Below are 15,688 nucleotides of genomic sequence, written 5' to 3' on the forward strand. Positions count from 1 at the left end.
GCCTGGGTGGGGGGTCCAGGGCTGCCCGCCCCCCGCCGCGTCCAGCACACGGGAGGTGCTTGGTAAATGCTGAATGACCAGCTCTGGGCTTCTTCCGAACTCTGCCCCTGCCACCAAGGTCCACCCCCTGCGCCGAAGCCCCAAACCTCCCAAACGTCCTCTTCTTCCCCCCAGGCCTCAGCCTGCTCGGTCTCCTCTGCTTGGCTCCCGCTGGCCCATCACCGGCCAACCCTGGAGTCCTCCTCCAGCCCACGAGGTCCCCGCCCCCCGGGAGGCCCTGGGATTCGGCCAGGAGTGTCCAGTGCTGGTCGGAAGTCGGGGCAGGGGGGGGGTCTCGAACGCTGATCGAACACACTCTCCCTGCCTCTGCCCTTCAAGGCCCTTCCAGGCCTCTTCTCGGCCCAGCCTCCCTCCACGGCGGCCCCCACTGCCTCCCCGCCCTGCCACAGGCCCTCAGCAGAGGGAACGGTGCTCCCGCAGCAGACCCCGCGAGCCCAGGGTCGGGGTCAACTGCCCCCCGGGAGCACCGCGCCCCATCCCCAGCATCCCCGCTGCCTGGCTGCCTCCCCGCAGTCAAGCCCTGGCACCGGCCGAGCTGCCGAATTAATGGCTCGACTCTGTTATCAGCCAGGCACTAATTACGCTTTTTAATCAGACCTGCCAGTGCGGGGGCCCCTGGAGGCCCAGCCGGGGCTGGAGGGAGACTGGGGAGCCGCGACCTCGTCCCTCCTCTCGCGGGCCCCCCGACTCCGCACTCCCACCAGGGCCCTCACTCCTGCCGTCCCCTCTGCCGAAGCATCCCCCCCCCCCCCGCCCCCGCCAAACTCCTACCCTCTCCTCAAGACCTTGCCCAGGTGGCCCCTTAGTGAGACGCTTCCTCACCCTAGTCATGGCCATGGGGGACAGACACGGCTGAACTTGGAGCTGGGGGGCCATGGCCAGGACTGGCCTTAGCCCCCCAAAGGAAACCTGGAAATTCTATGCCCCGTGAGGAGGCTGGGGAGGCCTGAGGCCTGGATCACCTGAGGGTGAGCTGGCACTGAGAGGGTCCTGGGCCACCTCAAGGAAGCTCTGGGTCTGCGGAATGGGGGTGGTGAGCCCCACTCCCACCCCACCAGGTCCTGGGGAAGAGCGCCAAGGGACACACTGGCCCTGGACAAATGTGTGTACCCACCCTGTGCACACTGGACCTGACACCCACCTCTTCACCAGACACCCAGCCTGACAAAGCCTCCGCAAATGAGACACACACACCCGGAGACCAAGGTCCGTGTGCACACCCAGACACAGACACATGTGCACACACGCCGGCCAGGGTAGGAGGCCTGGGAGAACAGGAGCTGCCCCTTCTCCTGCCCCGGGCCCCCAGGGCTTCCCACTTTATCTGTCAGAAGTATATTAACCCAGAAGCCTGTTTCCATCAGAGTCTCAATTCCAGAGACGTTTCCAGATAAGCCTTATCTCGTTGCTGGTGCATTAGCCCCGCCAGCCGGGCCTGACGATCACGGCCGCCCCTCCTGCCCCAGTCCGTGGCAGGGCGCCTGCCCACGACTTCATTCTGGGTGGGCAGGCGGGCAGGGCGGCCCCCACCCCGGCCCTCAGCCCACAGCAGGGCCCCAGAGGGCAGCTCTTTCCGAGGGCGCAGCCGAGGAACTGGGGCGAGGGGGGCCCTGGAGGTGTCCAGAACCCGGGTTCAAATCCCAGCTCCACCTGAGGCAACGGCTGGGCCCCGGGGCCGCCCCACCGGCCACCCCTGCGGGTGGGTGAGCATATTCTGCGACTTTATGTGTGTGATGGTGCCGCAGTGAGCTCCGCAGGCCGTAGCCCTCTCTTCCACGAAACGTGGAAGGCCTGGGGGTGCCTGGAGCCAAGGGAAAGGGGACACTGCTCCGGAGAGCACCGGGCGCCGGCCCCCAGCCTGTCTGCCCGCCGCGCTCCCCCTTCAAAGGCTGCGCCCGGCCGACGCAGCTGGGGTGCTCGGGTTTCGACCGATGCCAGGCCCGATAGCGTCCCCTCCTGGGCCGCTGGCCACGCGGGCAGGCTCACTGCACCCTGGCGGCCGCTCCCTGCCCCGCGGCTCAGCTGCCCCCTCCTCCCCGGGCCTTAGTTCCCTCGGCCTGAGCCCGGCTGCTTCCCGGGGCTCCGAGGGGTGCTGTCCGCAGGCGAGATGTGGGCACCCTCAGAGGTCCTGGAGAAGTGGCTGATTGGGGGCAGTGCTGGCTCTGGGCTGCCCACACCACTGCTGAGGGGTGCTCAGGCCCCCAGTCTCCCAGTGGGGAGACAACGTCTACTGGTCCCCCTCCTACAGCTGCAGGGACACGGAGGCCAGCTGCTGCTCTGACTCTCCTGCTGCACCCAGGGACCCAGGCAGAGGTCGGGACTTGCCCGAGGGCACACAGCTGGCCAGTGGGCAGCCAGGATGTGACGCCCAGCAGTGGCTCGGGGCCCCTCTCTCCCAGGGATCTGCCCCCAGAACTAGCACCTGCTCACGGAGGACCCCTCGCCCCGCTGGGTCACGTGACCCCTCACGTGGCGCTAGACAGCGATGTGCTCGCGGTCACGGCCTGTGCAGGCAGGGCAGGGCCCCCCAGGGGGCCTGGAGGGAGAGGTCAGCCTCACAGCCCTCCGTCGGGGAGGACTCGGCCTGGCTGGAGGTCCCAGTGGTGCCCGCCTAGCTCCCCACACACTGAGGAGTACGATGGACGGTTTCCTCACCTGAGGGGTGAGTCCTGGGAGCCCCCAGCCCTGCCAGGGTCCCCTCCGAAGGGCCGAGTACCCACGGGAGTGGCCAGCCCGGGGCCTGGTACCAGCAGGTGCTCATGAAGGCCCTTCCTGCTCCCCTTGGACTGGACTGGGTTGGGGGCGGGGCCTCTGCCTGAAGTCCTTGCTGGGGGCCCACCCTGTGAGCTACGGTGGCCTCAGCCAGGTGGCACCGCCTCCCTGGTGAGATGGGGTGCAGGGCAGGGGTGGGGCTAAACGAGAGTGGGGCCCGGAGCCTGGCCCATGGCGGGGTGTCGGGGACGGTGCCCAGGGGAGCTTCCTGACGGTGCTGCAGCAGCGCCAGCTGCCCCCGCCCTATTCCCAGCTCGGGGGGGTGGGGGCCGGGCCTGGACTCCCCCTGCCCACCCAGCCCTCAGCTGCCGCCCTGATGGCTGCCTGGCCTGACGGCTGGGACCCTGTGAGGGCTGCCGTGGGTTGGCTGCCACCACTGTTGCCGGCACCCATGCTGGTGCTGGATTAGGGCTGCCCGCTGCCCAGCATGGCCACCGCGCACAGGCCCGGCGGGTCCACAGCGCCCTTCCCTGCCCGGGGCCCTTGGCTCCAGGGCTTACCAGGCCCGAGTCATCTGATTATGACCCATCCCTGTTAATATTTTTAATGCCATTTTTGCAAATTAAAGCATAACGCACCGATTACCAGGGTAAAAGGGAGGCCTCTGCGTCCACCTGGAGATCAAATAAAGGGACTCTGGAAAATGTGTTCATCCTGCAGATGTCTTTAAAAGCTCTGATACTCCCTCAGTCCGTCAGCTCTGCCACTTCACCCTTTTCTGAGTATGGCCAGGTCGGGCTGCAGGGTGGGGTGGCTTGAGGTACAGGGGGCAGAGGAGCCAGGGTGGGGCTTGCTGGGCTCTAGAGAGGGCCAGCTGCAGGGGCTCAGCACAAGGCCTGGGGGCTCCTGGTGTTGGGACACAGGGCCAAACCCCCCAGCCTGCCTTCTGCCCCGAAGCACTGGCCTGGCACCCGCTGCTCCCAGACACCCCTGGGCGCTCTTCCTGGACTCGGCTGCCCAAGGACTCCCGGACTCTCTCAAGGCCCAGGAGACCCGAGGGGCCACCGAGCCTGACCTAAGGGCCTGACACTTTGTGGATCCCCTCAGTCCAGTGGGTCCCTCCCCTAGCCCTGCTCTCGGCAGGAGCCCTGGCAATTCCCGACACTGCCCCTGGGAGCAGATCCGGGAGGGTTGGGGGGACCCCCATGAAATCACAGAAGGACCAGCAGAATGGGCGGGCACCACGGGACATTTATTTGCAGCTGGCAAGCGCTGGCCGCCAGCCGGGCAGCCTGGGAGACACTGGCCACCAGCCGTGGAGCCGAAGCCCATTCCTGCACAGGGCTGTCCCCTGGCGGGGGGTGCGGGGGCTCCGGGGAGAGCCTGGAGGTGGAGGCACATGTGGCACTGTGGCCCCTGGGCCTGGGCAAGGTGCCCCGGGGCGGCCGGCGGGCACTCAGGGAGACTGGACCATGCGCTTGTGGGTGTCGAAGACGTAGCGCTTGAAAGACAAGCTGAGAGCCACGTGCTGGACGGGCTCTGGCTGCTCCGCCTCCTCCCCTCGGCCGGCGCGGCCCCGCTTCTTGAGGGCGGGCGTCAAGATCTTCTTGGACTCGGGGCTGAGGCCACCTGCGCGAGGCACAGAGGAAGAGCCTGTCACTCTGCCACCCGCCACCCCAGACGGCACGCATGCTGGCCCAGCTCCATCCTGCCCCACGACTCAGCAACGCCCCTACACCCTCCGTGGCGGAGCCAGGACCCCAGTGCCACCCTGGGCTCGCCCCCCCTGCCTCCCCAACCAGCATTCCGGCCCCCTCACCGCGCTGGTCCACGCCACCAGCCCGGCTGGCTTGGAGCTCAGCATGGCTCCCACCTGGCTCTCCCAGTCCCCTGCCTGCCCACCCACCCTGCACTCAGGCCCCTGTGGGCCGCCCCGCACTCGGTGCTCTAAGCGGTCCCGCTGTTCCCGGCGCATTCATGCTAAGTCTCTACCCTGAGACTTGGCATTTGAGGCCCTGCGGGCTTGGCACTCTCCAACTGCCCCTGCAGATGCTCTCCCTGCCCTGCTGTGTGCCTGGGCGGTGACCTCTGCAGACGGCATCACGGTTCTGCCAAAGGACCTCAGTGGATCGGAGAGCGGAGAGAGGGAGAAGTCGGGTGATGGTCCCACTCTCTTTGGCCAGAGCTCCTGTTGGGGTCCTCCTCCGTGGGCGCTGGCAGACGCTGTCCCCCTAACCCCAGGCTCACTGGCTCCTTTAAGCACCCACGCCTCGGTACAGACCCTCTGTCCACTCCCTCCAGCCGAACGACTGAGCAGAAATCTGCTTCCTGTTGACACCCTAACGCCCACCCGACCTTTCCAGCCCCATCATCCACTGCTTTCGTGCTTTCCCGGCAGCCTTGAGGAACCCACGACCGTTCCTGGGCTCCCCTCTGCCTATGCTGTTCCTTCTGCCTGGGACACCCTTCCCCTCCTCCAACACCAGGCTGCTGTGCCCCTTTCTCTGGGGCTTGTCTTTACAAGGTGTCTGCTTGGGGGCAGCACGAGGCAGTCTCTCCGTGGGCTGCCGGCCAGGGAGAGACTACTTGGCTACCCCGAGCATATGGGCCGAGGCTCTGGGCAGGCCCCAGACCAGCTCTGCACCAGCGGGCACCCCAGAACAAGCCGCTCCCCCTCTGTGAGTCCCACGACGCTGCTGGGCGCAAGCTGGCAGGGCTGAGGTGAGGGTGAGCCTGGACGGGGCAGGAAGGTGTGCAGACTCCACACCCTGGTGAGGGGCACCAGCCCACAGTCTCTCGCCAAACGAGGGTCCTGGCAGGCCGCTGTGTCCCCAGAGAGGGCACTCACTTCTAATCCACACACAGGGGCTCCGCTGGCCAGCAGACCTCACGGCTGGGTGTCCAGAGCTGGCGGGAAGTCGAGATGGGCACGAGGCGGCGGATGCCCCCCTGCACACCCGGTGCACCTACTATGCCTCTGCCGGCACGTGAGGGGTGTCCTCCCCGGCCCAGCCTCGCCCGGGCGCTGGCTTGCTCCCGAGAAGAGGAGCCAGTGGAAGCTCACGTCGCGCTTCAGTGCAGGGAGGACCCTGGCCGTCCCGTCCCCCGGGCCCTCCACGCACTTGCGGAGAACGGAGCCCTGAGGAGGGCAGTGCCTCATGTGAGGCCCCACAGTCAGTTGGGAAGAGCCAGGATTTGAACTCTGGGCCACATCTGGTGGCAAACGTGGGCTGCTGCCACCCAGCCCATCACTCGGGGCGTCCACCCGAAGCAGGCTCTGGAAAGTGGCTCTGCAGAGGAAGCAAGACTGGGAGAGCACTGGGTATTGGCCCTGCAGCTCCTGGACGTTTAGAAAGGTGACCAGGCGGCTGGTTCAAGGGACAAGCGTAGAGTCAGCGGGGACGGCCCTGCTCGCTGCACGAGGGACTGGGTCTCCCTCTCCACCGCCCACCTCAAAGCCTGCGTTCCCTGGGGAGGCGGGGCTCTCGGCTGATGGGGCTCCAGGATGCTGGGGCCAAGGGGAGCCGCCCTCCTGCTGGGCAGCCTGGTGTCAGATCGCAGGCCCCACGCCCAGCTGGTCTGCGCGCCGCTGGGGTCGGGCGTGGGGCGTGGGAAAGGCCCCGGGGCAGCCCTCGGGCAAGTGCCAGTCCTGCAGGTACGTCTCTGACTCCCCGGCCTTCCTTCTGCAAGAAGGCGGCTGGCACCAGACCCTGACAAATGGCACGGGCAGCCCGTCTCCCTCTGGTGCCAGGAGGTCTGATGGCTGAAGAGGCGCGGGGCTCCCCGGCGTCTGCGCCGGGCTGGGGAGACAGGCGTGGCCCAATCGGCGGCCCATCTCGCCCGCGATGGCTCTCGTTACACAGAGCGCATACCTCGCGCTGCCCAAAGCAGGCAGAGCTGGAAAATCTATCTGGCGCTGGCGAAGACGAGGCCATTTAATTGCTTTTCTGAGATGGCCAGCCTTGTTTCCCTCTGCTCCGTTATGGGGTGGCCTGAATGCCGACCAGCCGAGACCGTCTGCTGGGGGAGCCAGGCTGCGGGGATTCGTGGCAATGCCACTGGGAGCCACCTTGTTTTGTGGTGGCCTTTCCCCTCAGCCAAGTGGCAAGTGGTGTGAAGTGAGGGCAGGTCAGGGTGTCGGGTGGTCATTGCCTGAAAACCTTCACAGAATTCTCCAGGCCTGGGAGACGATGGTGGGCCTGCCCACCGGAGTTTGGCTCGAGAACGGGCAGGCAGTAAACAAGGCAGCAAGGTAGGCAGACAGCCACCAGGGCCACCAGGGAAATGACGCCGAGGGCTAGCTTCTCCAGGAAGAACCGGGGCGGGACCGGGGGGACCTGGGGCTGGAGATGAGGGGCCGGCCACACGGCGATGCCGGGTGAGGGTCTGCAGGCAGAGAGTCCGGGCGCCGCGTCCTGGGTGGGGTGAGCATGGTGCTCGAGGACAGAGGGCACGTATGGCCGTGTGCTGGTGGGGCTGCAGGGCCGGGGCTCTGGGGTAACCGTGTCCACGAGGCGCCCCGTGTGCTGGGCTCGTGGGAGCCCAGACAGGGAGGGTCTCAGGCCCTTGCTCACCCCCAGGGAGGCCACGGATTCTGCCGCCGCTGCTGCATCAAGCATCCCTGCTCTGCGTCCCTGCCGCCCGGCCCCGCACAGGAGGCCTCCGTGGCGCTGCCCTGGGGGACCACCGTGCCGGTCTCCTCCCTAGTCCCACCCCCAGGGGCAGAGGGGCCGCGCTGAGGCACGTGTGGCTGTCCCGGCTTGGGTCCACCCACGGGACAGAGTCTCTCCTCTTACTTGGCATCCAAGGTCCTGAGTGTCACCCAGCGGGTGGCTCCCTGTATCCTCTGCCACATCATGGGCTCCCTGCTCCAGCCAGCAGACATAAAGCAGCGCCTTTGAACCTGCCCCGTTTACCTGGAACACTCTCCTCTGCCCTCTCTGTCTGGCCAACTCCTACTCAGCCGCTGCCCCACAGGAAGGCTTCCCCACCCCTGCCCCGGCCGGCGGGATCCCTCCTGGAGCCCCATTTAGCAGGAGTTTTGCTTTGTGTCTGTCCCCAGCGGCCTGTGTGGGAGTTAGGACCCGGGCACAGGGCCTGGCCTGCGGGTACAGGGAGGACTTGCTGGACGAAGACACACAGAGTGGGGTCTCGCGCGGGTGTGCAGGGCGAGCAAGGGAAACGCACCGGCAGAGCTGTGCCTCCAGGACCAGGAAAACCCGTCTGCACGCCAGCGGCCCAGGGAGAAGCTGGGCCTAGAGAGCAGGCCCCCTGCCCCACGTGACCTGGAGCCTGGTGGGGTGGGCATGAGGGTAGAGTTGCTGCAGGTTTCAAGTTCACGCTGTCCCTGTGATCCCACGGGGCTCACAGGCGTCCCGGCTTTTTCTCCCTAACCCTCAGGATTCTTGGAGCCCAGCGGCCCCGCTCCACCCCCCGACCAGCCCAGACCCCGGGATGTGGTGGGGAGGGCTGGCGTGACCCTGGGGGTGACGCTGCTACCCATGGCTTCCCTTGGGGACACTCTCCCAGGGCCGGGCTGGCCTTTCTCACCGAGCGCCAGCTCCACACAAAGGCACAATGGGCTGGAGGCTGCTGGGCCCTGGCTCGGGCTCGGGTAATCAGGGAAGAATGCGGGCAGCGCGCTGTTTCCCAAGCCCTGGCCTTGGGTGCCGCCCTGACACGGCCATCAAAGCCGGCAAATTGCCTCCAACTGCTGGCGTCGCTTTCATGTTGGGGGCCCGACTGGAAGAGCCGTCTCCACGCTGGTGGGCGGCTTGCACCCTCCAGGGGGAACTGAGCCCTGCAGGCAGCTTGGGGTCACTGGCCCCCTCGGTGGCCCCTCAGAGCTGTGCCAGCTCCAGCCATTCTAGCACACCCCCTCCCGCAGCAAGCAGCTTTGGAGAGAGCAGAAATGCAGGGCGGGGAGGGAGCCGGGGCACAGGGGGGCCCTTTGGGGGGTCAGCATCCCGGGGATGATGGGTGGCTGAGGAGCTCAGAGGGGCACAGCCAGCAGCTGGGCTGGGGGCTGGATGGTCATGAAGGGCCTTGAATTCAGCCAGAGCCGACTCTGGACTGGATGCCCGCCCTGGGGGCAGTGTGCCTGAGGTCCCTCAAACTGGGCCTGGGCTGAGCTTGGCTCTGATGGAGCTGGCAGGGCGGAGAGGCCCAAGGAGGACAGGCAGCCTGGTTTTCAGCGAAACGCCCAGAGGCGAGTGCGGTGCGGGGCAGGCCTAGCGGGTTAGGGAGAGCCGGGCTGGCGACCAGAGCTGGCGCGAGGACTGGCCCCTCAGGCAGCCGGGGCACCAGTCGGCTCCCTTCCTGCTGAACCCCCTGAACTTTGGGGTCTTTTGGGGTGACGGCAGCTTTGGAACCCCTGCCATGGCTTTGCAGGCCTGGTTTTTCGTGCTCATCCTCGGGAGCCTTGAGCATGGCTGGCTGGGGGCGGCCGGCTGCCAGGTTTTCCCTCTTTTCTCTTCCTGCTATGGATCCCATATGTAAACAAAGATGCAATTTGCTTTAAAAAGATAAGGTGATTAAGTTTTTATCAGACGAGTGCTCCGCTGTCCCCGCAACAAAGGGAATTAGGAGAGGCGGGCGACAGACAGGCCCTTCCTTGGAGCTGGCCCCGTCTGAGGCCTCCAGCGCACACTCCGCGGGCTCCACGCGGCCCCTTTGATGGGCGGAGACGCGGCGGTGGGCGCCCGCACCCCCATTTTGATGTCTTAATGTTGCCTAATTCCTCCTTTAATTTATATTAAGCTTCTTAGCAGCAATGATGAATTCTTCAAAAACAAAAAAGGGCCCTTTGCAGAAATCTTTCCCACACCATGTAAATTGAAATTATAAGGCAGCCAAGGCTTTGGAGACTGGGGGCATGCGGGGAGTGAAAACCAGGGCGTTGTGCGGAAGGAAGGATTTTGTTTTAAGGCAAGAAACAAAACGATTCTGAAATAGGAAATGACTTGGTCTTGAGAATCAGACAGAGGCTCACCTACAGGGTGACGGCCCGGGCACAGGAGAGCCTGTATTCACTTGGAAGGGGTGCAGCTGGTGCGGGGCTGCTGGGGGTTGTGACGAGCCCCACACCATCCAGCGTCAGCTCCCGCTGCCCCTCGGCCCAGGGCAAGCGTGACACCCACTCGGGCTGGGGCCACACCCCCTCGGGTGGCTGGGGGGGCGGGGCCACCGGGGCGGGTGCTTGGGGCAGCCAGAGCTCACCACCTCTCACCCAGGGCTGCTCCCGGGGTGCGGCACCCCCCAGGCCCCGCAGGAGCAGGCCCTGGACTGGCCTCCTGGCAGGACCCTCCAGGCCCTCTTGCCAGCTCTCTCTTCTGATCTGCCCTTGGGTCGGCTGCCAGAGATCCTTCCAGAACAAAGACCTGATCATCCCTTGCGGCTCAGAAACCTCCAGCCATTCCTCAGGCAGGTGTCCAAATTCCTCTAACCAGGCCCTCGCCGAGTGCCTCCGGCACACCCCGTGCTTCCTCACTCACCCACTCGCCCCCGCAAAGGCGCCCCCCGCCCCGCCCTGGCTCTGCACCGGTGCCCCCTCAGCCTGAGGTGTCCATGATGCCTGTCTACCTGGCAGACCCCACCCCTGCTTGCGTCTCAGCAGAGCTTAGCGTTTGGCTCTGGCTCCTCTGAAGCCTTCCAGGCCTCCCTCCTCCAGGGCCACTGAGGCCCTCTACACTGTCCCACGCCCAGAACCTGCATCCCCAGGAGACGGGGTGCAGCCTGCAGCCATGCCAGCATTTCCGGGAAGGGGGCCCCTGGCCACCTGGCACATCTGCCCTGTCTCATCTGCCGGGGCGGGGCCCCGGCAGCACCCACGTCGCGGGAATCAGAGCCGCCCACCTGTCTGCCTGGCTCCCATCACCCTCCCAGAGCTGACAGCCAAGCCAGGCAGTGGGGGAGGCAGAACGCTCTGGCCCCCGGATCTGGAGGCCTCCCTCGGCACGTGGGGACCTGGACGCTGGGCAGGTGCGAGCAGACGGCCCCGGGGGTGGCGACTGCTCGGAGGGGAGGGGCTAAGTGCCCCAGGAGTGAGGGCTGGCCGGGCAGGGTGGGACCCTGCTGACCGCGACCCGAGGCCGGCGCTGCCCTGTCTGAATGGCAGTGCTCGGGGGAGACTTTCCGGCTGGCCCTCGGGCTGAGGTCTGACCAAGTCTCCGGGCGGGGAAGGCGGCCTGGAGCACGGGGCCTGGGCCTGGCCAGGTCGCCCCTGCCACCACCGTCACCGCGACCACTTAGCTAGCGCTCTCCTCGACACGCCGCCCAGCCAGGAGCGTTCAGCGTCTCCTGCAAGCCTCCAGACGTCCTTTCCAGGCACGGGAGGTGACTGTCCAGGTCACACAGTTAGTCAGGCCCACGGCCTTACAAACCCACGCCCCCCGCCGCCTGCCTCGGGCCTGGCCAGCCCATCACCCTGCTGCTTCTCGCTGGGTACACAGCTGAAGGGCCGGGCGGGGCGCAGGGGTGGGGAGGAGAGGGTGAAAGGCAAAGGCACGACTGGGGCCGCCCTGCCCGGGCAGCGTGGGCCGGCCCCATGGGGACTGTCTCCAGGTACTTCCGGGGGCAAGGCCTCAGTGCCTCCGTGCTCTGGATCTCAACGGGACTGCTGGACCTCGCACACCGCCCACAGATGCTGAAGGTGGACTCCACGGAGGGCGGGGGGCAGGGGAGTCTGAAGTACAGAGACCATCTTCTGTGAGGCACACCTGGCGCAGACGGCCCGAGGATGGGCACAGCCAGCTCTCCACAGTCACGAGGACCCTGACAGTGACCCCGGCTAACGTCCATGGGGCCCCAACCATGTGCAGGCACTGCTCCCGGTGCTTCAGGACAGCAGGGCCCTCGACCTCACCCCGTGTCCCAGGGGGACCCTGCACACAAGGAGGCTGGCACGAGGTCGTCAGCAGTGAGCGCAAGGTCACAGCCAAGACGCAGCGGGCTGAGCTCCAGCGCCCTCCACCCGGGCCTGGACCTGGCCCGCGACCTCACCCCTAACCGACCACAGCTCTCCGAGGGCAGAGCCTGGATCCCAGAGCCCAGCCCAGGAAGGAGGAGAGAAGCGTTTTGCGTGCCTCGCCTCACACGAGGAAGGCCCGCTGTCGTGCCACCATCCAGAGTCGGAAGCTGAGGCCCAGGGCTGTGAATGACTCACCCAAGGTCACGAGGCTAGCGGCAGGAAGTGACTCAAGCCCTCAGTATTACCTGGAGCCCCAGCTCTCCTCCGGGTGGTGGGAGGACGGGGCCACCTCTCCTCTATGACGGCACCACAGAGGGTCACCTCGCTGCGGGTCCTGACGGCGCGCTGACCCTGCCGGGGACGCACGCACACACACACGTCTCTGGAACGGGAGCCCCCGCAGGGCAGGGGCCATCCTTCCGGAGGTTCCGTTCAGCGCCTGGTGGCTGCTGCATCAGCTCAGTGAGCAGCCGCGGTGAGAGTTGGCCGGGCGGGGATGCAGCTCCGAGCCCACAGCCCAGTGTGGACGCGGTGGCCTCGCCGGCCTGCTCCCAGCGGAGGCGTCCTCCTGGCTCGGGACGAGGGATTTGGGGCTAAGGTACGTGAGGGCCCTGCCTTCAGGAGCCCACGCTGCCCCTGGACGCCCGACCTGCCCCCACGGACTGCAAGGACTCGCCCCTCCTGCCGGGACCTCCTCCACGGACAGTCCCTGGAGGCTGGCGAGGGAGGGCCCAGGTCCTGGTGGCCCCAAGGACACTGCCCCACCATGAGGAAGCTGAATTTTAATACTCCAAACGGTCCCTAAACGCGTACACTCTTTAACAGCAGTTAATCTTCAATTAAAATACCTAGGGCAGAAACCAAGATAACTGGTTTAAAACGTAGCGCTTATTGACAATAAAAGTCTTCCTCATATTGCTTTTCTTTAAAAAGAATTCCACATGTTAAAAATGTCCTTTTTATGACTCGGGAAAAAAGCCCTCACCCAGAATCACGGAGGGGCACAAAGGTCCGGGGAGCAGTCTCCTCCCAGGGCCCATGTGCGGCAGCCTGATTACATATCAGCCCCGTTTCCAGTGCGATGGGAGCGGCGGCGCCAGTGCTGGCGGTCCTCTCCGGTGACAGCGAAGGGCGGGGGGCGAGCCTCTGGTCCCCATCCACACTCCTGCTTTGGCAGCCGCAGGCTCTGGCAGTTTACCGCTCCCTGACCTGCAGGCTGCAGCCGGGGCGAGTGCGGCTGCCCACCCTGCACGGGCACACGGCACCGCGTGCGCAGGCGCGGGACCGCGTGCGCAGGCGCAGCCGCGCACCGGCAGAGCCGGGCTTGCCAGCGGCTGGCGGGCTCAGGGGAGGCGGGTGTGAGGGCTGACTCCCCCCGACCCACAACACCAGCGTGCCGCGAGGCTGGCTCGACGCTACTGCATCCCTATGTCATCCGCTCGACAGCCGTCTGCCGTGTGTCCACCAGGTACCGGCGGGGGAGCCCTGCGCCGGCTCCCTCCACAGCAGCCCTCAGGCCCACGTGGCCGCGCGGGTCCCCAACCCGCAGTGCAGGGCCCGGCACAGAGCAGGTGCTGCAGGTGGCATCACCGCCCGATTCTCACCGCATTCTGGTCCTTCCCCGCCCCGCACTGCACTGCCCCTGTCCCGGGGGTCCCTGCAGGCACGATGGGGACGGAGCACCCGCCTGCCTTGGCACTGTCCCCCGCAACTGCTGACGGGCTGGCGTGGACCCTCACCCACCGGCACGTGTCCGCCTCCTTCCAAAACGCCATCCCAGGCTCTGCCCTGGGCGGGATTTCATCTGTCTGTGGCTCAGCTCTCTCGTTGCGGCTGGGGGGCGGGGGGTATGCTACATGTGGGAGCCTGTCCCCGAGTCTGAGGAGGGCCCAGCCTCCGCTCAGAGCAGCTCCAACCAGGCGTCTCTGTGCCCTCAGGGGCCTGGGCCCGGGGTGGGGAGGACAGTGCCCGTGGACCTGAGCTGGTGTCCGTGGGTGTCTCTGCGCCAGTATGACACATGCGCCCAAGGGTGGCTGGTCCTGCACCACCGCCAGCCAGGGGCGGGTCGCCGGCTCGGGAGGGGCAGCTCCCCTGGGCACCTGGGGACGGTCCCCAGATCCCAGTGTCCGTGCTGGGAAGTGGGCCGCACGAGCAGGGAGCAGCCCCTCCCTGGAAGAGGCGGCGAGCGGTCTCCTCAGGGAGCCTGGAGCGAAGGGCTCCGTGAACGCGCCCTGCCTTCCCAGCCCTGGAAACAAGGCTTCCTCCTCTCTGCTTTTTCCAGTAAAGCTCGAGGGGTCTTACACGCCAGGGGCCCGCGCTACCCGCACCAGGGGGTGAGCGCCACGCACTGCTCTGAGCACACGGACGTGCCCCCGTGTCTGGTCTGGTCTTCGTACCTCTCTCTGCCTCTCCATCCCGGCTCACCCCTTCCTCCTGGAGCCAGAGCTCCCAGTCACTTCTGCCCCTGCCCCTCACAAAGCGGCCCAGGAGATCTTCTGGAGGCTCCATCGGACTCCGTCCGCCATCCCTCGGGGGAACCCCGGCCTCTTCAGGCATCCAGGCGCCCCGCACACCACCCCCCAGCGTCCCCCCAGCCCCCTGCTTTGGGCCGCAGGAGCGCGCCCTCCCGAGCAGAGCCAACGCTCCTTCCGCCTGGGACAGCCTTCCCCAGGCCGTCTCCCCCGCCCCCTTCAAGGCCAAGTTCAGTGCCGCCTCCTCTGAGAAGGCTTCCTCCCTAGCTAGGCCTGGCGGATGCGTCTCTGGGCCCACGGGCAGAGGTGTCTGGGGCCTCGTTCCCGGCGCTCACACTCTCATCAGAGACAAAAGGGAGAAATGCCAGCCTGGGAGTGGGAACCAGCCTCCTCGGCATTTCTGAAATACATGAGTGACTCACCAACCTTCAGGTTCAGGACACCAGACACGTGATTCTGCGTTACTAGTTTGTCCTGACAAGCCAGAGGACCTACCCTCACATTCCCACCCCGCAGCAGTGGGGGGGCGGGGCGGCCGTGGCAGCTCCTCCGTGGCCTGTGCCGGGCCCATTGGCTCCACTCATTTCTGTCACCCGCCCGTCCCTGGAGGCACCTGAGTTGGTGACCCGGCAGGGTAGGCATCTGAGCTTCAGCCCCTGTCCCAGCACCCCCGGCCCAGGGCCGGGCTCAAGTGCTGGCTGTGCCCACTGGACAGGGCTCGGGCTCGGTCCAGGCTGCAGCGCCCGGAAGGGCACAGGCTCTCCCTCTTGGTCCCCCCAGGAATCAGGAGGAACAGCCAAGAGCCCGGCTGTGCACGGATCAGCTGTGTGGCTTCACGCGAGCATTCTGCCTCTCTGTGCCTGTCTCCTCAGCCAGAAAATGGGGCAACAGTAGAATGCACTCTACAAGGTTGTCGTAACACGCATGTGAGTTAATATGACACAGAAAGCTTAGGATGGTGTCCAGCACAAAGCAAGTCTACACAGCATGAACCACTTATTATCACACCGCGATCACCACCTCTGGGGTGTCCACCGGGCACGCATGACAGCACCAGGCCCTGCCCTAGGTATGGGGACACAGCCGTGTACGGGTTACCTCTGCCAGGGCACAGACTTACAACCGACACGTGAAGGACAGAGAGGGATGAGTGCAGGAGGTGCAGCACAGCGACGGGTGACGTGCTGAGCCCTGGGGCGGGGGGCGTGAGAGGGGGCTTTGCTCAGGACCCACGTGGGGCAGGAGGGAGCTGGGGAGGAGCCGGGGGCTATGCAAGCCCATCCCCGTGTCCACGGCAGGCAGTGGCCCTCAGGAGGCAGCAGGGGCCCCGTCGGACCCCGAGCCGGCTCCTCCTGTGGACGCTATGGGCTGGACCGACGCCCCTCCAGCGCAAGGCTGGGGCGGCAGTGGGAAACAGGAGTTATTTTTTCTCTCTCCCTCTCCCCTCGTTTTCTAGGTTCATCCTAGTGTGGCTGTG

At 66.2% G+C, this 15,688-nt stretch overlaps 1 protein-coding gene across 6 annotated transcripts in view; it reads right to left on the reverse strand.

Moving 5' to 3' along the window:
- Positions 1–15,688, reverse strand: part of EEFSEC (eukaryotic elongation factor, selenocysteine-tRNA specific) — a 188,755-nt gene that overhangs the window by 34,408 nt on the left and 138,659 nt on the right. The window contains exon 7 of one of the 6 annotated variants that reach the window (XM_059940505.1): positions 4,004–4,401. The exons of the other annotated variants lie outside the window; for them this stretch is intronic. Within the exon in view, the coding sequence (XP_059796488.1) occupies positions 4,229–4,401 (173 nt within the window). The 3' untranslated portion in view covers positions 4,004–4,228. Of the gene's footprint in view, positions 1–4,003; positions 4,402–15,688 lie in introns of those variants that run through there. 6 annotated transcript variants of the gene reach the window in all.

Source organism: Balaenoptera ricei, chromosome 11 (assembly GCF_028023285.1).
Source record: "Balaenoptera ricei isolate mBalRic1 chromosome 11, mBalRic1.hap2, whole genome shotgun sequence".
NCBI classification, from domain to species: domain Eukaryota; kingdom Metazoa; phylum Chordata; class Mammalia; order Artiodactyla; family Balaenopteridae; genus Balaenoptera; species Balaenoptera ricei.